At 41.1% G+C, this 22,585-nt stretch overlaps 2 protein-coding genes and 1 non-coding gene across 4 annotated transcripts in view; all 3 read right to left on the bottom strand.

Moving 5' to 3' along the window:
* The window catches only part of LOC149832471 (uncharacterized), a 32,176-nt gene extending 21,950 nt beyond the window's left edge, over positions 1–10,226 (bottom strand). The window contains exons 1-2 of the mRNA XM_090014513.1: positions 10,029–10,226; positions 8,388–8,819 (exon numbers count right to left, since the gene is read on the bottom strand). Of these exons, the coding sequence (XP_089870639.1) occupies positions 8,388–8,819; positions 10,029–10,206 (610 nt within the window). The 5' untranslated portion in view covers positions 10,207–10,226. The remainder of the gene's footprint in view (positions 1–8,387; positions 8,820–10,028) is intronic.
* A 914-nt stretch (positions 10,227–11,140) lies between these two features.
* TRNAV-AAC (transfer RNA valine (anticodon AAC)) lies at positions 11,141–11,214 on the bottom strand. The gene has a single exon. It is a non-coding gene; the product is annotated as a tRNA-Val (tRNA).
* Positions 11,215–14,001: 2,787 nt separating this feature from the next.
* Positions 14,002–21,503, bottom strand: LOC149832469 (ras-related protein RHN1-like). 2 transcript variants are annotated; one of them, XM_090014509.1, is made up of 8 exons: positions 21,416–21,503; positions 21,264–21,325; positions 19,693–19,770; positions 15,280–15,447; positions 14,971–15,019; positions 14,800–14,873; positions 14,382–14,475; positions 14,002–14,232 (listed from the first exon to the last, which is right to left on the bottom strand). In XM_090014509.1, the coding sequence occupies exons 2-8, from the start codon at positions 21,300–21,302 to the stop codon at positions 14,132–14,134; spliced, it is 603 nt and encodes a 200-aa protein (XP_089870635.1). In that variant the 5' UTR covers positions 21,303–21,325; positions 21,416–21,503; the 3' UTR covers positions 14,002–14,131. The 2 variants fall into 2 exon arrangements, with proteins under 2 accessions (XP_089870635.1, XP_089870634.1); XM_090014508.1 differs by lacking the exon at positions 21,416–21,503 and having other exon boundaries at positions 21,264–21,412.
* Between the last annotated feature and the right edge of the window lie 1,082 nt (positions 21,504–22,585).

Genomic DNA, 22,585 nt, shown 5'->3' with positions numbered 1-22,585 from the left:
CTTGTGAGTGTGATAAACAACAAAACTTATCATAAATCTGCCTCATCGTCTGAATTAGAAGGAAGAACAGGATCAATGTAGTCCATGTTGAGAGTATGTAAATTATGTTCTCCCTCCAAGTCAAAATCTTCTGGATTTACATCCCAATTCTTGGATGGTCCACAACTGCATCAAAAAATCACTATATTAGTATCTAACTTAAAACTTTGAATACAAATATGAAATATTTAAATACAAACTTTGAATACAAAGAAAAAAAAGTACCTATACTCTTCTTTGGTGCGGCGAGAAATTAATCGTAGATTTGAGTGAACATATACCAAATCCTCTGCTCTTTTACTAGTGAGTTTGTTTCTTTTAATGTTGTGAATTTGAGCATATGTACTCCAATTTCTTTCACAACAAGATGATGTAGCAGGTTGAGATAACAACTTCATTGCAAGACGTTGCAGATTTGGTGTCTCTGATCCATATGTTGCCCACCAATTAAGGGGATCTTCCTCGTCCCTTGCCACAAGTGCTGCTAAAGAATCAAATCTTCCAGTAGAAAACTTGCCAAACTCACTATTTACAACCTTAAACATGTGAGGATCATTAAAAACTCTTCCCAAATATATCATTTTATTTCTTGATATCTCAGGATCTTCATTTGAAGAAACACGACCAACACCTGCTGTCAACCATTTTTTTGCATAGTAATTTGGATTGAGAGAGTGTGCCATGCAATGCAAAGGTGTATTGCTTTTATCTCATCTTCTCACTAAAACTGAATGTACATGATTGTAAAATTCTGAATCATCAAGTGCAATATCTTTCTTCTCATGTTTAAAAATGATACTTTGAACTTTTTCAATCATATTGTCCCACATTTCATAAATTCTATGAAGCATGGGTACATCTCTGTCAACTTCTCTCAGCATTTCCCAAATAGGCTCTGTAAATTCAACAAAATATGTAATTTTATCCCACAAAAAATCATCACAGATGCATTTTTTGATAGCTTGAGCCTTGACATCATCTTCAGTACGATAAAAATCCCAATCTTGATCAGCCACCATCATCATCAATGCATTCTTGAGTTGCTTAATTCTTTTTATCATAACAATTAGAGAAGCAAAACGAGTTTCAGCAACTTTCAGTAACTTGAGATCAGAATGCTATTAAATATAGAAAGGGCATGATGATGGTTTACAACAAAATTTCTAATATTTCGAACATCATGCTCTATTTCCTCAATCCATAAGCACATTTCATGTTCATGTGCATGTGCATCATCTTTTGATGGATTGCATATACTCTTAAGTGCCAAATTTAAACTGTGTGCTGCACAAGGAGTCCAAAAAATATGTGAATATGTATCTTCACTTGCCAAATTCATTCCTGCACGACTGCAAACTGGAGCATTGTCAGTAATGATTTGCACCACACTTTCTTCACCCACTTCTTTTATCACTTCAACAAATAATCGCTTTAAATATTCAGCATCTTTATACTCTCCAGATGCATCAACAGTCTTCAAAAAGATTGGCCCATTTAGTGAGTAAGCAATGAAGTTTATCAGTGGTCGCCTTTGTATATCAGTCCACCCATCAGAAACAATCGACACTCCATGTCGTTTCCATGCAAATTTTTGGGTCTCTAGCAAGTCTTCAATTCTATTTTTTTCCTCTGCAAGAATGACTGTTCTTAGTTTTTCTGAACTAGGAGGCACATAACCACTCAAATTACAATTAGCCAAAGATGTAATCATATCTTTCCAGTATGGACTTCTAGCTACATTAAAAGGAATTGAGCTTGAGTAAAAGAATCGACCAATCTTTTTATCAATTTCTGCTCTTGCCATGTTTTTGAATGACGCTTGTATTGTTTTATTGCTTTCCATCTTTCTTTTCTTTAAAAGCTCTTCTTGTGTATCACTAGCAGTAGGAAAAGACAAATTAATCGAATCGCTTTTCATCTCTGCAATTTTCTTCTTTTCAGCTTCCTCTTGTTCTTTTTTTAATTGCTTTAACATGTCTTTGTCAACCCCAGAACATGCCCTAATTCCTTGACCACGAATATGCAAAAGATGTGCTTTCACACGCGTATAAGAACCTGTGAAAACAGTCTTACATAGATTACAATGAAACTGCACATTCCCACCACCACCACTACTAGCTTTTATCCCTTTTGTCACAAGCCTCCAAAGTGGTTGAGAAACATCTAATTCAGGGTTAGAACTTGAACCAAATGTATTGACACTACCGCTAGAACTCGCCATTATATCTGAAAAGTGAAAACTGAAAAGAAAATAATTAAATAAGTAAATAAAATAAAGTTAATAAAACAGGGAATATTGGAGGGGCCGAGCCCCTCTTCTGCGAGCAGAGGGTGCAGGGAGGGGGGCCGAGCCCCTCCTCTGTGAGCAGAGGGTGCAGGGAGGGGCCGAGCCCCTCCCCTGCGAGCAGAGGGTGCAGGGAGGGGGGCCGAGCCCCTCCTCTGCGAGCAGAGGGTGCAGGGAGGGGGGGCGAGCCCCTCCCCTGTGAGCAGAGGGTGCAGGGAGGGGGGCCAAGCCCCTCCTCTGCGAGCAGAGGGTGCAGGGAGGGGGGCCGAGCCCCTCCCCTGCGAACCGAGGGTGCAGGGAGGGGGGCCAAGCCCCTCCTCTGCCAGCAGAGGGTGCAGGGAGGGGCCGAGCCCCTCCCCTGCGAGCAGAGGGTGCAGGAAGGGGGGCCGAGCCCCTCTTCTGCATGCAAAGGGTGCAGGGAGGGGGGCCGAGCCCCTCCTCTGCCAGCAGAGGGTGCAGGGAGGGGCCGAGCCCCTCCCCTGCGAGCAGAGGGTGCAGGGAGGGGACGAGCCCCTCCCCTGCGAGCAGAGGGTGCAGGGAGGGGGGCCGAGCCCCTCCCCTGAGAGCAGAGGGTGCAGGGAGGGGGGCCGAGCCCCTCCTTTGCGAGCAGAGGGTGCAGGGAGGGAGGCTACGAGCAGGGTCGACATACCTGACGGAGGGGGAGACAGTGGCTGCTTGTCGCCGGAGTTCGGATCGCCGGCGTGGTTGCAGGAGAAAGCTGCAGGGGCGGAGGGGGAGAGGCAAAATCGAGAGGGTAAGCCCCTCTCCCTGTCGATAAACCCCTTTTAGGGTTCGGCTGCCAAAAAAAAATTGGATCTGGGTCGGGTTTGGACCCAACCCGACCCGGATCCAAAACAAAATTTAAAACTCGAACTGGACAATTTTGAACTCGGTCAAAGTTGACCGAGTCCAAAATGTGGTCGGACTCGGCCCGGACTCGTTGACCGAGTCCGACTCGGAGTTGACCGAGTCCGACTCGGAGTTGACCGAGTCCGGGCCGAGTCCAAAGCCGCACCCGAGTCCGCACCCGAGTCCGTGCGTGTCGACGCGGGTGCGGCAACCCTTTAGCCGAGTCCGTGTGACATAGGTAATAACCCTAAAAACTCCTATGTTTCCAGTGTCGATGGTACATCCTTACAAGTAAAAAGTTTTGGAACTTTAAATTATTTTCAAAGATTTTTTTGTGCCCAACGTAAGAGTGGTACCTCAACTGAATTTAAATCTCCTTTCTGTGGCTCAAATATGTGATCATGGATGTGAAATCTCCTTTTCAACTAAGGATTGCTCTATACAGGATCTCCGGTCCGGGAAGCAGATTGGGCAAGGCCATAGGAAGGGAGATCTCTATTACATGAGCAATATGAAACTTCCCACTAACTCTTTTTGTAATCATGTCCAAGATAAAAATATTGAAATTTGGCATCAAAGACTTGGACATCCAAGCTTCTAAAAAATGTACTCCTTTCCATTTGAAAAGAAATTTTGTAATGAGAAACATTTTGTTTGCAAGAATTGTATTTTTGGCAAAATGAAATCCACTCCTTTTCCAAATCGAACTTTTGTGTCCAAAAAACCTTTTGAGTTAGTCCATTCAGATGTTTGGGGTCCTTCTCCGATCATGTCTAAAGGAGGATACTTCTATTATGTTACTTTCATTGATGACTACACTAGGTATGTGTGGATCTACTTCCTCAATTTAAAATCCGAAGTCTTTGACTTCTTCAAAAAATTTCATATGATAGTTAAAAATCAATTTTAAAGTAATATCTCTACTCTTAGATCTGATTCGGGTGGAGAGTATCTATCAAATGAATTTCAAAATTATCTAGAAATGAATGGAATTTGTCATCAAAGATCGTGTTCTAGGACTCCTCAACAAAATGGTTTAGCCGAAAGAAAGCATAGACACATCTTGGAAACCACTAGAACACTTCTTATTTCCAAAGAAATTCCAAAAAGTTTTTGGGCCGAAGCCGCCTTAACCGCAACTTACTTGATAAATAGAATGATATCTTCATCCTTACAAAATACATCTCCATATGAAAAACTATTTGAAAGAACACCCGATTTTAATAGATTAAGAATTTTTGGGTGTAAATGTTTTGTCCTTACACATAAAAGAGACAAATTATCCCCTAAAGTTATTGAATGTGTTTTCTTAGGATATGGAGAAAATCAAAAGGGCTTTAGATGTTTTGACATCAAAAACAACAAACTCTATGTATCCAAAGATGTAACCTTTTTGGAAAATGAAAATGGTTTTGAGAAAACTAAAGATATTGACGAAAGCGAATATGCTTTCTTATTTGATCTTCTCTATCAAGAAGATGAGACTCCTCAAGAAGAGGAAATCTCTAATGAAATGTTGAATGACCTAGAGGATACTCCTCTTGACAATGTTGAAAATGAAAGTGATAGACCAATCCAAACCTATGTTAGACGTGGTCAACAAACTCAAATTAGTGCCTTAGAAAAATACTCTCAAGGTTCCAACATAGAAAAAACCTCTTTAAGGAGATCCAACAGAATCTCCAATCCTCCTAATAGGTTTGTTTCCTATGAGTCTCTAACTCCAAGGTATAGAGCGTGTCTAATTGCGTTACACTCATTTCATGAACCTTCACATTATAATGAAGCCAAAATCATTCCTCAATGGGTTAAAGCCATGAACTTAGAGCTTAGTGCCCTTGAAAAAGCAAAAACTTGAGAAATAACTTCATTACCCACTGGAAAGAGATCGATTGGATGTAGATGGGTCTACAAAATTAAAACTAAAAGCGATAGTTCATTAGAACGCTATAAAGCCCGATTAGTAGCAAAATGATACGCTCAAGAATACGGTATAGACTATGAAGAAACTTTCGAACCAGTAGCTAGGATGACTAGTGTTAGGACTCTTATCGTCGTTGCATCAGTTAAAAAATGGCCTATCTATCAATTAGATGTTAAGAATGCATTTCTAAATGGTGAATTAAATGAAGAGGTTTACATGGATCCCCCCACCAGGAGTATGTATTGAAAAAGGTAAAATTCTCAAGCTTAAAAAGGCATTATATGGTTTAAAACAAGCTCCAAAAGCTTGGCATGATAGATTTAGCAACTTAATGACAAGTTTGAATTTTCGTTCATGCTATACTGACATTGCTTTGTTTGTGAAAAGTGCAGGGTCTTCAGTAGTTATTCTACTACTTTATGTTGATGACATGATCATCACTGGAAGTGATGAGCAAGGAATTAATGAGATTAAGAAAGTTTTAAAGGAAAATTTCGATATGTCTGACCTTGGTTTCTTAAGATATTTTTTAGGAATTGAAGTAGCATACTCTCCTCGAGGGTATATTCTCTCTCAGATGAAACTGGCAGCTGACATTTGTTCCAAGTCTGGTATGCAAAGTTAAGGTTGGAAGATGGAACACTTCTCGAAGATCCTACTCCCTACCGCCAACTTGTTGGGTCTCTAACCTACCTATCCATCACTCGGCCAGACATTGCTCATGCCGTCCACTCTGTCAGTCAGTTTCAACATGCACCTACAGCTGTGCACATGAGTGCAGTCTTAAGGATCGTCAGATACATCAAAAATACCATAACTAAGGGAGTTTTTCTTTCCTACTCTTCATCACTTGATTTGATTGCTTACACTGATGCTGATTGGGGAGGAAATCCCAATGATAGAGTCTCAACTACGGGTTTTTGTGTTTTCTTAGGTGACTATGATTTCTTGGAGATGCAAGAAGCAACACAAAGTATCATTGTCCTCAATAGAAGCTGAATATCGTGCTATGGCCACTACAACCATGGAGCTTGTATGACTAAGAAGTCTCCTCAATGATATGGGCATTATCATCTTTACTCCTTCGAAGATGTGTTGTGACAACAAAAGCGCAATTTATATTGCAATCAATCACACCTTCCATGAGCGTACTAAGCACATCGAGATGGACTGTCATTACGTGCGTGATGAATACCTAAGAGGAACCATAGCGCTCCCTTACGTCACATCTGAGTACCAGTTGGCGGATTTCTTCACTAAAGCTCTTGCCGCTCCTCGTTTTATGTTTCTCCTTAACAAGCTTTCGGCTATGTCACATGGGTGCGGGTGTGGGTGCAACACGGGTGCGGCGCAATTTTAAAATTTTTGGACACGGGGACTCAGCTATATATATATATAATTTTATTTTATTTTTTTTAAAAAGATATTATTTTATTTTATTTAAAAAGTGCACAGTCACAGCACTGTGCACTGTCCGCAGTCACAGCACTGTGCACTGTGCGCAGGCACAACACTGTGTACTGTGCGCAGGCACAGTAAACAGGCACATGCACAAGCATAGTAAACAGGCACATGCACAGGCACTGTGCACTGTCTCTTTTTATATAAAAAAATCAATTTTTTTAGTTTTTTCAATAGACATTTTTGGACTCGGTCAAAGTTGACCGAGTCCAAAATGTGGACGGACTCGGCCTTGACTCGGCGTTGACCGAGTCCAGGCCGAGTCCAAAGCCGCACCCGTGTCCACACCCCCTGTCGGGGCGTGTCGACTCGGGTGTGGCACCTCCCTAGCCGAGTCCGTGTGACATAGGCTTTCGGTTATACCCCCGTAAAGCTTGAGGAAGGGTGTTAAAATATGTGCAATATATATATATATATATGTATGTATATATATACATATATATAATCTAAACATACCCGATAGGGGTATTTCTGTCATTTCACAAGTACCCGATAGGGGTACTTGTTATTTTTCTCTTTTTTGTATTTATTTTCTTACTTTATTTTTTCCTTTTATTTCTTCTTTTTTACCCACTTTAGGGGTTCCACCATGGAATCGATGGGATCCCCAACGGTCACATTTGTGACCGTTGGGGGCTCCCAACGACTCCATGGGGAGCCCCCTAGGTGGCCCTTCTCTAAAGGCCTTAAGGCCACCCCTCTCCCTCCTTCTTGTGTATATATAGGGGTGAACCCCTCTTGTATTCTTCACTCTTGAGAGCTCTCTCTCTCTTTTCAATAAGAGCCATTTATATTTTCATGTTGTGTTGCCTCTTTGAGGATTTGGGTGTATCTCTTTTGTCCGTTGGTGGACATTGTAAGTGCTTATAGTACTCTTTGCTTTTCCGCATATTTCATTACAGTATACATCATCGAAACAGATATAAGTGATCTATCCTATTCATAGATCAGACTCTACAAACATAATCTCTATAGTTGATTAGTAAATAACACGTTTTAGACTATGATGCTCTGATAATTAGACAGGTTTTCCAATGAACATCCCACAATGCACCAAATTCCCACACTACAAACACATACCTTTCTGCTATATAGTACAGTACCATCATTATTCTATATACAGATGCAGATGCGCACACACGCGTATATATGTAAAACTGCCTTCTTTTCTTGAATTCTTTGTTCTACCTTTCTCATAGTTTGGAACATTATTCATATATCTTGACTAAGAATACTGATAACAATTTCATAAAATTGAAGCAGATAAAATTATAACATCTAAGAGGGTAGGGGTGCACATGAGCAAGGCTCGAGCCGAGCTCAGGCTCAAAAAGCATGGCTTGTTCAAGCCGATCTTGAAAGCCCTGTGTATAAACTTGGCTTGGTTCAAGCTCGAGTATGGCTCGGCTCGACTCAAGCCAATTTGATTTCATTAAATTTTTTTGATGTGAATACACAGAGTGTGGGATTTGAACCCCAAACCTCATATACAAACGGCTAACACCCCCTACCCACTTCTGAAACATTTTCTGTACTTATTATTCGACAAAAAATCTACATATCCCAGAACTAGCCACCAAATGACTCTATTAGCAAGCTTAATGGGGCAAATCAAGAATAATGAAGCTTGAATGCTTGATCAAGTTCATCTCATTGTCTCATTTACTTACTCAGATGAGTCCGAGCCGGGTTTAAATGAGCCGAGCTAGCTCGGCTCGCTGTGCAGCCCTATAAGAGGGAATCCACATACATAAAATTATAGGGAAAAATGGATAAAAAAAGGAAAATCAAGCAGGCATCGAACTTGGAAATTGAGAAGAAACCACTTACCAGGGCTTGACATATTTTGCACATGCAAATCAGCTTCTCTTTCATCAGACCAATCATCATGCTGTTTAGCTAGCAACATTTGTGTCCACCCACAAAATTCAAGGAGAAGAGCGGCTTTATCTGAGGATTGGAGAAATGTCTGAATGTCATTCTCAGTGTTCAACTGCCTAAAAGGTAGTTCATTTGGAGGAAGCAACATAAGATGGTAGGCAGACATTAGTATATTCTGAGCCCTGAGTCTCCCTTGATATTTGTATGCTACAGAATGGTGATAACAGAAGAACGTTATTGCCTTGCTTGCACCAAGGACATCAGCCAGCATCTTTTCAGTATCTCTGTAAACAAACATCAACTTTAGTTGGCCAAATTTTTCATGCTTTTGTGTTGCTAACTGTACTATCTCCCTCATAAGAGCTCGAGATTCACCAGACCCTGAAAATCGGGAAGCATTCATCAAGATATAGTTTCATAGATTTGAAACAGATTGCAAATGAGAGCATTTTGGACAGCAGCACCTTGACCACCAACATATGAGGGAAACAGAAGCAATTCAGCATTTCAGGGTACAAAGGAATTGTTACTGGGGAACTTATGGAACTGTCAGTGGTTTATATTCTGACTAAGATCTCTGGCGCTCTTCCTATGGAACTTCAGGATATCTAACAAACATGTAATACTCTAACTTGAAAAATATAAAGAAAATGAAATAGGATTGTTCAACAATCTTCAAAGGTTTGTCGTTGACCTTTAACAGGGATTGCTTAACAAAAACAAAAACAAAAACAAAATCAAAATCTTATGCTGCGTGCATGATGTAGTTCAGCAAACTAGGAGAACATTAGTGAGTCATAGGGGGCCAGATGATACATGCAACACTAGTCTTGCCCAGGTCAAAAGAGTCTCGGGACCTAACGTTAAACAAGTGAATCCTTAGAATATCTTTTATCTGTGATAATAACAGCCTCCAAGAATTCCTTTCAAGAAATAAATAGGCAATACAAATTTTGTATCGGAAAACCAGAAAAGCAGTCATTAAAAGATTAGCATAAAAGAAAAAATAGCCACCCGTCATTTAACAAAAGAAAACCCAGTTATCCAACAGAAACTATTCAGATAATATGTTCAAATAAGCGGCTAAAATTCACCTACAGAGGGCTTCTAAATCGGGAACAAAATTAAACGATCACTAACGAAACCTCAATCTACAATCTTGTCACTACTGAAAATTAACAAAAGATTAAACCAGAAAAAAAAAGTGGAACATTTTTTATAATAAAAATTGCACGGTGAACAAATCATCGAGAATATCCAACAGGGAACTAACGAGAGATCAATATCAAAGACGATTTTCCGTCCAAAACATACAACTCGACCAAAAGATCTGCAAAAGCACAACCAGAAACCAAATGAAGCAGAGAAAAACCTAAAAAAATCTCATCATTAAGCTCAAGATATGGTCCAATTTAGGGATTCCACTGAAAATCATCAAATTTTCACCAAAAAGAAAGAAAGAAAATATTCCAAAATCAGGAAAAAAAAGTCCATCTCGATCCAGAAACTGATCGAATCAGGAGTTTTTCAAGCATTATGAAGAATTCGTAAAAAAATACAAATTTAATTAGGGTTTTGATCTCTACTCACAGGGAACGGTGACGAGGAGGAGGAGATGGGGGTGGAGTCGGATCTCCGAAGAGAAGTTGCTCCTACTGAGAGGCTTCCACTCGAACTCAGGCCTTGCGTCCTCCGCCTCAACCAGGGGCAAGATAGCCGCGAAGACCAGAGTTGCCGCCATGACAAGTCCGAGATCCCTCGCTCCCATCTTTCAAACCCTAGAACGGAAACCAGAGAGAGGGAAGGGAAAATCCCTTAACCACCAGTCCTGGCATATTTATGGGCGTGGCCCCAAGTGGTCAACGGAAAATGGACTATTGCATCCTTTGACGGTTTATGACGAATTTACCCTTAGCCGTCGCTCACGTAGGCCGTAGGGCTGTAAACTTGGGTAGGACCTACAACGGATCCATATTGTCCAGACCCGTAACCAACTTTGAGATACTTGGGTACTTGCTACCATGGTCCATGGATCTCGATGGAAGTGACACGGATCCACTAATACTGGACGTCTTGTTTTTCAAGCGTGATGCCCTAGCATTTGAAATTCTTTGTTGTGGAAACGGGTATAAATTATAATTTTTTTACGTATTTTGCATTGAAAAGAATAGTAGCTCATAATAAAAAATAAGGTTTAAAATAAAATTTTCATAAACCATACCCAAGTCCATATATTGTTCAAATCCGATGGGATCTAATCGGACTTATTTATTTATGCCCAAACAAGTGTCCTATCCGATCCAAGGCGGGTCAAAATCCAGCTTTACCTGACCCATTGACCGAGTGGTGAGCTAAGTCACCGAGCCTAAGCTCAGCAATTTTGAAGAATTTGTCTATGAAAAAAAACTATACCTTGCGGGCAAAGGGTAACTGGGTAAGCCAACGGAGTTTTACGCTGTCAGGACCGCACCGCGACGAAAAGTACAACAGACAAAGCCAACGTGGCTAGGTGTCTGATCATGAGGATGGTTTCTCTGTGTAAATAAATTAAAGTAAAAACCAAGTCGATATGGGTTCGAATATGCACACAAGCTTGTGGTCGACTCAAGCGCCGTTGAATCGAGTGTAGGCTTCGGTACGCTAGTCAGGCCTCGAGAATCAAAAGATACGGAACGAAGCAAAATGGGTAGGAACAAAAGTAATGGCGTCGCCCGGGTTCGAACCGGAGACCTTCAGTGTGTTAGACTGACGTGATAACCAACTACACCACGACACCTTGTTGTTTAGTATTTTACTTTTAAATTTTTTTTAATGCAAGAGAATTCTTGGAGCATATATTTGAAAATTCAAACCTTTATTGGAACTACAAAATGTCTACAAAAGACTTTATATGACGACATTTGTGAACACCGAGCCAAACGGTCCCACCTTAAAGTGTGAAAATGCAACGGGTGCTCGGCTTGCTTGGTAGAAGCTCTTCGTGCACCTCACCTTGTGTTGGGAAGTTGAAAGTTCAAAACCCAATGATATGGTTGTATAACTGGTGGGGTAGGGGTATCAACAGGTCGGGTTTGGTTTGGACCCAGATAGGACTAGACATGAACCAAATTTTTGGGTATGGTATTGGGTCCGGACTCAAGTCTAATTGGGTCTACTATAAGAAAAACCATACCCAAGACCTGATAAGCATTACATGAACCAGACCAAAAACATACCCGATAAAATAATATTTTTTATCATATTTACATTGAAAATAAGGGTCTTAATTGAAACTAGCGTTGGGGCCGGGTCTGATATAAAATTTCACAAACTATACCGGGTCCATGTATTAATCAGACTTTCGGGTCCAGACCCAAACACGGGTCTTAATCAGGTTTTCTAATTTGTCACCATACCCGTACCCTATAGAATTTGGTCAAGGTCAGGTTCGAGTAATTAAACCCTACCCGTTGCCAACCCTAGGTGAGGGGCTGCCTAACCCCTAGTTTGCCTATAAAAAAAATGAAATTTATGGAGTGACTAATTTGCTTTTCGACACAATCTTTTTTTTTTTAAGGGAAGCTGGGGTTAGGCAGGCCCACCAGGGTCTATTATGCCCATATAAATGAGCAGTAATATCAAGAAAAACTCCTTAAAGGAGCAAGATTAAAAAGTAAAATGCCGTTATCTACCTTGCATAGAAACATTGAAACAATCCATGTATTAAATTACTATCAAATTTCAAATTGGCCTGAATCAACCACGTATATATCTGCCACACATCTTAATATAACAAATATATCATCCAACCCTCATAATAGAGGAGCCCACTGCAAGGGGCAACACAATACAGCACTTTAAATTTGAAGAAATTTAATGTTATGAAAGATGGGGTTTGGCAGATCCCAACCTATTTGTTAGCAACTTAAAGAAAATTACATAAAACAGATTATTGAAAGGAGACCCAATCAGGGTTTTACCTTAAAAAACAATCAAGTTTCGGATGGACCATAATTTTCAAATGATGATCTGGAAAGCTACTATTCATGCTCACTTGAGAAATTTAGATTGGAATTGTTGATTTTCCCATCTACGAAGATCCTCTTCAATGGAGCGCGAGGGAGTGCATCTCTTAATTTCCAAACAGATAAGTATGATTATGATTCCAAACATTTTTAAAATGAATGAAAATATGGGAGACCAATTCCTCATCCATTTTACAAAAAGGGTCACTGGCTGGTTGGCTATAGAAAATCCCATGATTTTTAGCCGGTCCTGAAAGTTCAAATTTAATGTTCTTTCTATGTTACTTGGGACGCGTTTGTATGCCACAAAAATTGGGAGGCTTCCATGGAAATGCACAGGGCCCATGCATTTTCCCTGAACCCATCATTTTTTGGGATAATCCACCCCCACATTGGCTCGCCTCCTGTTAGTAAAACCCTTGGGGTTCCCGTTGTCCACTAGGGAGTACACCTAGCTTAGACCTTGCAGCAAGGGGCACTACCGGTAGGTTTTGAACTTGTGACATCCCGTCAACTTGGTGACATTCATAAGTAGCCCCTACAGCATAGCCCTTGTGGCAAGACAAACAGTCGAACCTCTTTCCTTCTTCCTCTTTTTCCCATCCGGTGTGGTCCAACTCTGTTTCTGTGGACGAAGGCAAAACGACAAACTTTTTTGGTTTTTGTAAGAAGACCATTTTAATGTGCAATAGATAAAGAAAAAGAAATATAAGAGAAAAACATGCAGGAGAAAAGGAAGAAAACATGAATTATTAGCAATTTTAATTAGATTCATAGAATTCGTTAGGCCCGCTTTACTATATGGTATGGAATGTTGGGCTACCAAGAGACATCATATTAAAAAAATGAGTGTAGCTGAGTTGCGTACGCTTAGATGGATGTGTGAAAATACAATAAAAGATAAGATTCAAAATGAGGAGATACGTAAGAAGGTAGGTGTTGCATCTATTGAAAATAAGATGAGAGAGAATCGTTTACGGTGGTTTGGACATATTCGGCGAAGACCTAATGATGTTCCAGTTAGAAGGATGGAGAAATGAGAAAATATATTAGGTAGAAGAGGTCGGAGTAGGCCTAAGAAGACTTGGATGGAGATGATAGGAAAGGATATGAATGCTTTGAACCTCACCGAGGACATGACATTGGATAGAAATGATTGGGGAGGAGAAGGATTCATGTGGAAGACCCAGAATGATTTCCTTTTTTGGTTCATATTGCCGACCCCAATTGTTTTGGGATGAAGGCGTAGTTGTAGTTGTTGTATAATTTCACAAATAAAAATTTCCAAAACATTTCTATATTATTCTTTAACTTAAAACATTGATTGGGATTCTTATAAAAGACTTGGAACTTAAAACATTTAGAATGCATGGTTTTGGCTTTCTCATGAAATATATAGAGGAAAAATGTTGCTCATAAATTAGGGTGCCCTATTTTTTAATATTATGTAACTATGTTTTGAATGGATGATCACAACACCATTGATCAAGCCTTCAAAAGCAAGAATAAGAATCTCTCTCTCTCTCAACCAATAAAATAAAAGGAAGAAAAGAAGTCTAATGGTACAATGTTGAAACCATGACAATTAGTAATTGAAAGCGAGCTCCATGTTATAGTTACTTCTTAAACAACGTGAATGTACAAATAACAAATGAGATTGGAGGTAATAGAACAGTTGTTTACTAGTTCTTATGAACAACAAGAGTATCCAGTAGCCCCTTCAGAAGATTTATCAACAAAGACCATCCGACCAGGCTGGTTTAGTGGCTCAACTTTCGGCAAACCCTTAGCTGCGAATTAGACAAGATGATTCAAATAACATGAGGGTCTGCAACTAAACTTTTCAAAATAAACTCAATAAACTCTCTCTCTCTCTCTCCTTCCAGCTACAGACATTTTTGCATCTATTGTACATCATAACAGGAGAAGAGATATATACCTATTTCATGAAACAACTCGTTGACACCTTGTGCTGTCTTTGCTGATGTTTGCTTGAAAAGAAGACCATTTTGTGCAGCATATGATTGAGCCACCTATTACAAGAAGAATGATACGTTTCATGTTTAGGGAATAAGGATGCTGAGCAACCAATAAATCAATTGATTTAGGATTCAGATCCCACAATGCCAAGAAAATAGAAAATAAAGACCTATTACAGGTGATGTGTTTAAATGCTGTGTGTAATAGAACAATCTCTATATGACCACACTGTACTTGTAACTATAGGGACACTGGGACTAGGCACATTATTCCTACTTGGACTCAAGTAGGGCTGGGGACCTGGGGTCAAAAACCCAACTCATTGATTGCTCTGGCTAGACTGGGATAACAGTGTAACATGTGCACATATCACATACCTCTTCTGTTACTTGTCTTTTTTCTTCCAGATCAGCCTTATTCCCTGCCAATGCAACTACCATTTTTGGATTCCCTGGTAAATCAACCACCATTTTATGTTGTTGGACTAACTATTGCACTCGAATGAGTTATTGTTGAACTTATGTGGAATTAACATCCTTTTTCTTTACCTTGTTGACGAAGTTGTTCAATCCATTTCTTTGCCCGAGTAAATGAATCCTACAAACAGGAAGTATAATACATCAATCATTACTATCTAGAGATCTATTTGGATTATGCTCCTACATAGCTAATTATGGATCATTAATGGATTCAAACCATCAGCAATTCTATGCCTTGACATTGCAGGACTCTTAATGCTAATCCATTCTAAAGAAGCAGAACCACATGGAAAAAATTAAGTCTAGCTACCAATCAATATCCCAGGTAATATTTTTCTATGGTCAAAAGAAATGAGAAAAAAAGAATAATAATCTTACAGAGTTGGATATGTCATAGACAACAATTGCAGCAGCAGCACCACGATAGTACATTGGAGCAAGGCTGTGATATCTTTCTTGCCCTGCTGTGTCCCATATCTCAAATTTCACAGTCTTATCCTCCACTGCTAGTGTTTGTGTGAAAAACGCTGCTCCAATTGTTGATTCCTGCTTTTTTCAACCTTTTCCACATTAGTCTAATGCAAAGCTATACTCTGCTTATGCTTAGTGGACTCACAGTGTAACTGTACATCTGGCATCACATGAAATGTGATACTGTTCACTCCAATTTCAACGCAAAAATTTCTCTTTGACTCTCGGGGCACACCTAAGGGCTGTTATAATAATGCCGATGATGGACCAGATGCAATAGATAGAGAGGATTTGATGGCTTGCTTCAAGGGGTTATCTTTTGTCACATATATCCCATGCATGCACTATCTCTGATCGAGACTCTGAGCTCCTAATTATAATGTTTACACCCCATGGTGTTGCTATCAGCCCTGACGATTGACTCCCACTAGAAAACAACTTCTCAAATGTAGTGGCATATAAAAAAAAAACGTGATTAGGTTTAGAAAATGAATTTGGATAAAATCAAACTAGATAAAATATGGATTAAGATAAATATAATTCTTAATTTATCATATATCCATGTATTTGAGGTGAGTGAGCCCCACTCATCTCAAATGCATGGGCCCCACTGAGAGTCACCATGGCCACGACCCACTAATGTGGGCCAAGCCAACAGCCGAAAACTCAGTTACAGGCACGTCAGACTTTTTTTGGGAGTGGGAGATAGTGTCACGGGCTGGGAAGCGAAGGCCCCCGTGACGTAGCTTCAGGCAATCACACACACCGAAGGCATGCCTTTTAAGCGCACAAGCAACGCACAACACACGTGCACGAGCGGAAGCAAGAGTACGCGTATGCACAAACACAAAGAGAGAGAGAGAGATGCAAAAAGCTTCTTTATAGATACTTGAAAGCAAAGTACATCAAGAGGGGAAGAGAGGGTCCGAATACACGGGGTTCTTAGGCCGTAAGGCCTTGTGGGGCACTCTAGAGTGCCAAAGAGGTATATACATCAGAGCAAAAAGGTGAAAAACATGGCGGTCCAGAACACGCTTCCCCGCCTAAGTTGGCGCCGTCCTCGACGCCAATTGTTCATGGTAGCCTTCTACAAGCTGTCGATGCTGAAACATGCTGCTGGCTTTCTCCCAGGTGGCTTCACATTCTGGCAATCCTTTCCACTGCACTAAGTACTTTTTGACTTCCCCTAGATAGTTGTTGGAATGGTTGAGGATGATATCTGGATCTCTGCCTGGTACACTAACTGCTGAAGGAGCTCGCTGCGGGATCGGAGCATGTTGAGGCATTCTCCGTTGAGGATCTCCTTCATCTTTGTGGAATGGCTTCAGGTTACATATATGGAATACCGGGTGCACTTGAAAGTTTGCTGGTAAGTCCAGCCGGTACACCAAGTTTCCCACACGTTTGATAATGGTGAAGGGGCCATCATACTTGCGAATAAGGCCTCGGTGGTGGCCCCGAAAGATAGTTGTGCGGTTAGGAAAAAGCTTGGCCAACACTTTGTCTCCAACTCGAAATTCTGTTGGGCGACGCTTCTCATCTGCCCATTTCTTCATGCGCTTGATTGCCTTGTTTAGATATGCCTTCGCCAACTCTGTCTGATCTTGCCAGTTCCTGACAAACTGGTATGCATAAGGTGCTTTTCCACGTCCTCGCGCAGCAAGGGAGTGCGGAGTCTACGACTGTTGTCCAGTTGCGACTTCAAATGGACTATGGTCGGATGACTCGCTCTTTTGAAGGTTGTAGCAGAATTGAGCTACATCAAGTAAATCAACCAAATCCCTTTGGTTGACACTGACAAAGTGCCGCAGGTATTCCTCTAGCATGCCGTTTATTCTCTCTGTCTGTCCGTCGGTTTGGGGGTGGAAACTTGTGCTGAAATGCAAGTTCGTTCCCATTAAGTGAAACACTTCTCGCCAAAACTTGCCAGTGAAGCGTGCATCACGATCACTGACGATGCTCTTTGGAATTTCCCAATGCTTAATTACGTTTCGCACGAATAACTTTACAGTATCAGCGGCTGAGCAGGTGGCAGGGGCAGGCATGAAGATAGCATACTTCGAGAACCTATTCACAATCACATAAATCGAACTGCAACCTTGTGCTTTCGACAAGCTTACAATGAAGTCCATGGTTATGCACTCCCACAGGCGACTAGGCACAGGTAGGGGCTCCAGTAGTCCACCGGGTCTCTGATTGATGGGCTTGTCTTGTTGGCAAATCAAGCAAGTCTGCACATAGGCATCTACGTCATCGCCCATCTGCGGCCAGTAGAATGCACCTTCCAACAATGCCAAGGTCCTCTGTTGTCCTGAGTGACCCGCCCAAGTAGTATCATGGCACTCGTGCATCAAGCGCCTCCTCAAGGTATCTTATCGCAGAATATATAGACGATCGCTCGCAGCGCGGAGCAAACCATCCTCTAGCCAGAATCTCCACGTCTTTCCTTCCTTCACCAATGCAATCAGTTGTTGAGCCATTGGGTCACTTTTCGAAGCTTCTCGCACTTGTTCAAGAAGATCGCTCGTCGGTTGGCTCACACTGCCCTCCCAAGCGAGCAAAGCTGCAAGTTTTGCCTTTCGACTCAAGGCGTCGGCCACAACATTGATCCTGCCTGACTTATACTCAAGGACCATATCGAATTCTGCCAAGAAATCCTGCCAACGTGCTTGCCTTGGACTCAGCTTTTTCTGAGTTTGGAAGTAGCTTGTCGCAACATTGTCAGTGCGCACAACGAATTGTGATCCTAAGAGATAGTGTTTCCATGTGCGGAGACAATGCATGACCGCCAACATCTCGCGCTCGTGCACCGTGTATCGACGTTCAGCGTCGTTCAACTTCCTGCTTTCAAATACGATGGGATGTCCTTCTTGGAGAACCACCGCCAGCCGGGGCAGTTCTCAACTGCCGCTCTAACTGTTCATTCTTTCGTCTAACAACATCCAATTCAGCAGCCATGATGTTGAACCGACCCAACAAATCATCAAATCTGGTGAAAAAGTCCTCCACCGAGTAGTTAAGTTTAGTGGCAAGACTTTCCACCGAGTCTTTCACTCCCTCTACTGCTGTCTTGATTTCTGCATTGAGATCTCTGAAAGCGACACAAGTTCCATTAACCAACTTCTCCATGTTGGTCACTGACTCAGTCAGCTCCGCCACATCGCGCGAGATGGCTGACACCCGATCATCGGCCATGAAGTCCTCTTCAGCAGGAACCACATTGCTTGAAGGAGTCATGACAATCTTCTTCGGCGCCATTGTCACTCCCAATGTCGACAAGGATCTGGTACCAACTTGTCATGGGCTGGGAAGCGAAGCCCCCCTGTGACGTAGCTTCGGGCAATCACACACACCGAAGGTAGGCCTTTTAAGCGCACAAGCAACGCACAATACACGCGCACGAGCGGAAGCAAGAGTACGCGTATGCACAAGCACAAAGAGAGAGAGAGAGAGATGCAAAAAACTTCTTTATAGATACTTGAAAGCAAAGTACATCAAGAGGGGAAGAGAGGGTCCGAATACACGGGGTTCTTAGGCCGTAAGGCCTTGTGGAGCACTCTAGAGTGCCAAAGAGGTATATACATCAGAGCAAAAAGGTGAAAAACATGGCGGTACGGAACAGATAGTTTAATGAGAGTTAATCAATGCGAGTTTTTAGCTATATAGTTGCCGTTTTTTACATTTACATGACAAAAAATGAGAGTTGTTAGCTGCATTTGGAATGCATTGATAACAGACTAGTCGATAATTGACAACCTGACGATGAGCCTTGGGATGAGATCGTTGGACTCTATCGGTTCTGAGGTTGTCCTGCATGAATTACCATAAGAGTTACTACTTGCTTTAACACTCTCATCACCCCTCCCCTCTCCAACACCAGCTCCCAAACAGAGCCTAAATGGCATTTTAAAGCTTCCTATATGATCCCTGAATGTTGAGAGGGGGCGCCCATGGAGATTTACACTGCTGGAACATTGACCATAGGTGCAGTAAGCTAAGACCAATGTGCTGGCTAGGTCTCCAATCTTGGGTGCAGTTGAGTCGCTTTCAACCTAAATCCAAACGTACCCTATAAGCTCCATCATGCCATTGATATAAAAGTTTGATTGGGCTAAAAGAATTATTGGTTACAATTTTCACTACTAGGCTTGGTGAAAATCCATCAAATTCTAGGTTCTTGGGTGGCATGGAACTGCATTTATAACGGGTTTTTCATGTCAACCTGTCGTAAGATTTAGAGATGACTTGATGATTTCCCATTGATGCATTGGTGAAAAATAATTACATTGAAAAAATTGTGTTTGCAGGTTAAGAGAGAACCTGGAACTCATAGAACTGGCCCTTCGCAAATCTCAAGACAAGGCTGGATTTTCCTGTCCCCATGTCCCCAAGTAGTACCTGCAATTAGGAACTCAAGATTAAATAAATTTGCAGTAATCAAAAACCTAAACTATGCCTAGTATTTGGATAACCAAAGCGATAAAAACTAAGCTTGAAATCTACCAATGAAGCCCCAAAGGGGGTTTGGCGTAGTGGGATGGGACCTAGGACGCTAAGCAGGTGGACTAGGTTCAAATTTTATGAGTGTCACCCCTTGTGTAAACCGACTCCCTATGGGCAAGGGGTAAGCCCATGGAGTTTTACGCTGCCAGGACAGCGGCCATAAGTATGGCAGGCAGAGTCAGCGTGGCTAGGTCCATGATTCTAGGGCGGTTTATTTGTGTAAATATAAATAAAAAAAATCTACCAATGAAAATGATGTTCAATTGGCTATTCAACTGTTGTAAGGGCATTTTTGCATATGACAAATAGTGCATAGCATGGCCTTGGTTGCATTGCCTGGAAATGACACTGACTATCCCTAGAAGTGGACAAACATGTCCCTCTCAATAGTGCACTGTCCGTTTTGGGTACTGCCAAGCAAGAAGGAAAATGAAAACTTTGCTGTTCCATGACATTAGACGACACAGATCTGGTGAAATCACATTGCACACTTTAGTGTGCCGCTGCACCTGATCTGACCTCCATCTTCTGTTGAGCCCCACAGCTGACAAGCTGTATCCCAGAGATGAAGGGAAGTCAGGTGCAGAGGCACACTCAAAGTGTGCAATGTGATTGCACCTGATCCGCCCTCACGATGACAATATTGCTCCATTAACCTTTAGTAATGAGGAATTCTCATACCCTGGTTGACTTGAAATTGGTGCTTTTTTTTCTTGGTAGGCAAGCTTGGGGATAACTTCATGGGATTTGAACTTGAGACCCTCGGTTATGATACTGTGACTCTCTGAGTAAAAATGATTTTGCTGTATATACATTTTTATGGATTGTTTTATTGGCACTTGACCTTTAAGAAAAATGGTAGCTAAAAAAAAACTCTATTATAAAAAAGTCGAAGGTGGTATTTGAAGAACACGGATCCCATCATTTTGAAATAGGATGCCATCCAATCAATGACTAAATGGTTCTGCTGGATGGCTAGGATTGAATGTATGATGAAGCCATCCTATATATGTCAAATGATGGGATCCGTTTCCCGTACTTGAATGGACAGATAGTTTTTTCTTTCTTCTCAATATATTTTCTTGACGAGAGAAAAATAATGTGATGAATTAAAAAAAATTGATAAAATCGATAAAATAGCTTTGGTATTTTATCGGCTTAATTGTACAATACCCGCTATTTTAGAAACATCACCGATATCTGTGATTATGCCTCTTTCTTTTTCACACAATCTCTGTTAAAGAAAGATAATTACGCAGTTGGGTGTTTTAAGAACTCTTTAATATATATACCAAACACAGGAAATCTGCCATTTTTTGTGCCATCTTATGCAATACACACAAGAACATATATATGATAAATTGAAACAAAAAAAGGATGGAAATTACCAGCTTTGCTTGTGTAAGACTATTGCCTGCAGTCGCCATTTCTCGTTATAAAGATTCTCAGGCTGCTTGAGAAAACGAAAAATTAGCTTCTTATAGGAGCACACAAAAGAAGAGAGAGAGAGAGAGAGAGAGAGAGAGAGAGAGAGAGAGACCTGAATCTGCAAAGGCTTTGCCTAAACAAGCCACCTTGAAAATGGTTTGACAAAAAAAAATCATTGTTAGCATATGGCGCACTGAAGAAGAAAGAAGGAATGGTAGTTGATTGAATGGTAGGGCTAAGAAAATATTATTTATATATACAGGAGTTCTTGATATGCCTAGAAGGTTAAGAATATTACATATGCCTAACATTTTGCCTGATGGCAAATGAGGTGGTTTGTTAGTTGTGACTGGTTGGTGTGCAACTCTACTCATGAACCATGCTTTCTGCTAAACGGGTCCAGCCATAATATGGATTCAAGTAGATCTGATTCGTTTATAATTGGATCACGGATCCGAATTCAATACATGGATATTCTCAAATCAGGTTAGGACTTATAATGTTGGACTCTTTCTGGATACATGCACAAATTTGGATTAAAATATTTGTCAGATGTGTTTTGGATTAGGATCAAATCCGACCCTTTTGTGTGTTTTGCGCGTAAAATACTTGTTTTCAACTTATTTTTAGTGGATTCAATGGTACAAAATAGAATTCAGTGTCAGATTCAAGCCTACTTCACTGGATCTATTTCGGAGTTGGATTAACATTTGCACTCGACATGTAAAATCCATATGGATTTGGATATACAATAATCCATATATTGAGGCATGATCCCATATGCATCCAATGGTTCCAATCTTGTAGTGCAGACAGGTCCAAGAACCTTGGATAAAAAACTGTCCAAGGAACATCGGGTACAGTCCATCGTCAAAGATGAATTGTATTTAGATACTCTACCAAACCCGATGAAAGCATCCTAGTCCTCCATCTTACAACCAATTATGATGCAATTGATCAGAAGTGAGAAAAGAATCAAAGAGAACATGTGGGGACCATCCATGGAAGTATGGCATTTATCTGCAGAGTTTTGGCTACCGTTCATCTTGATGATGGATGGGATCCGAGGTTCCTTGGACCTGATCCACTCCACGGCTTATGTCTGCCTGGGTATGGGAAACATCATACTACACATGTTCAGAACTTGATCTGGTTGCTCATAAATTAAACTCTCACCTGCAATTGTCCCAAGCACCAATGAGAGCTCTGGATGCTTCACAAAGGAAGGTAAGTTGGAGGATAGAGAGCGGTGTGCTTGGTTGGTCGTCGGAGCAGGTTATAT

This window comes from Nuphar pumila, chromosome 7, assembly GCF_984573655.1.
Source record: "Nuphar pumila chromosome 7, dmNupPumi1.hap1.1, whole genome shotgun sequence".
Lineage (NCBI taxonomy): Eukaryota > Viridiplantae > Streptophyta > Magnoliopsida > Nymphaeales > Nymphaeaceae > Nuphar > Nuphar pumila.
The sequence above is the reverse complement of the archived record's forward strand: the minus strand, read 5'-3'. Positions and strand labels throughout refer to the sequence as shown.

What these genes read in the sequence shown, in the direction of transcription:
- LOC149832469 (XM_090014509.1), bottom strand. Translation starts at nt 21,302, where the DNA reads ATGGCGACTGCAGGCAATAGTCTTACACAAGCAAAGCTG. An exon ending in GTCTTACACAAGCAAAGCTG is followed by an intron (nt 19,771 to 21,263) that starts GTAATTTCCATC and finishes TCCTAATTGCAG; the next exon opens with GTACTACTTGGGGACATGGG. An exon ending in CGAGTTGTTTCATGAAATAG is followed by an intron (nt 14,233 to 14,381) that starts GTATATATCTCT and finishes TCTAATTCGCAG; the next exon opens with CTAAGGGTTTGCCGAAAGTT.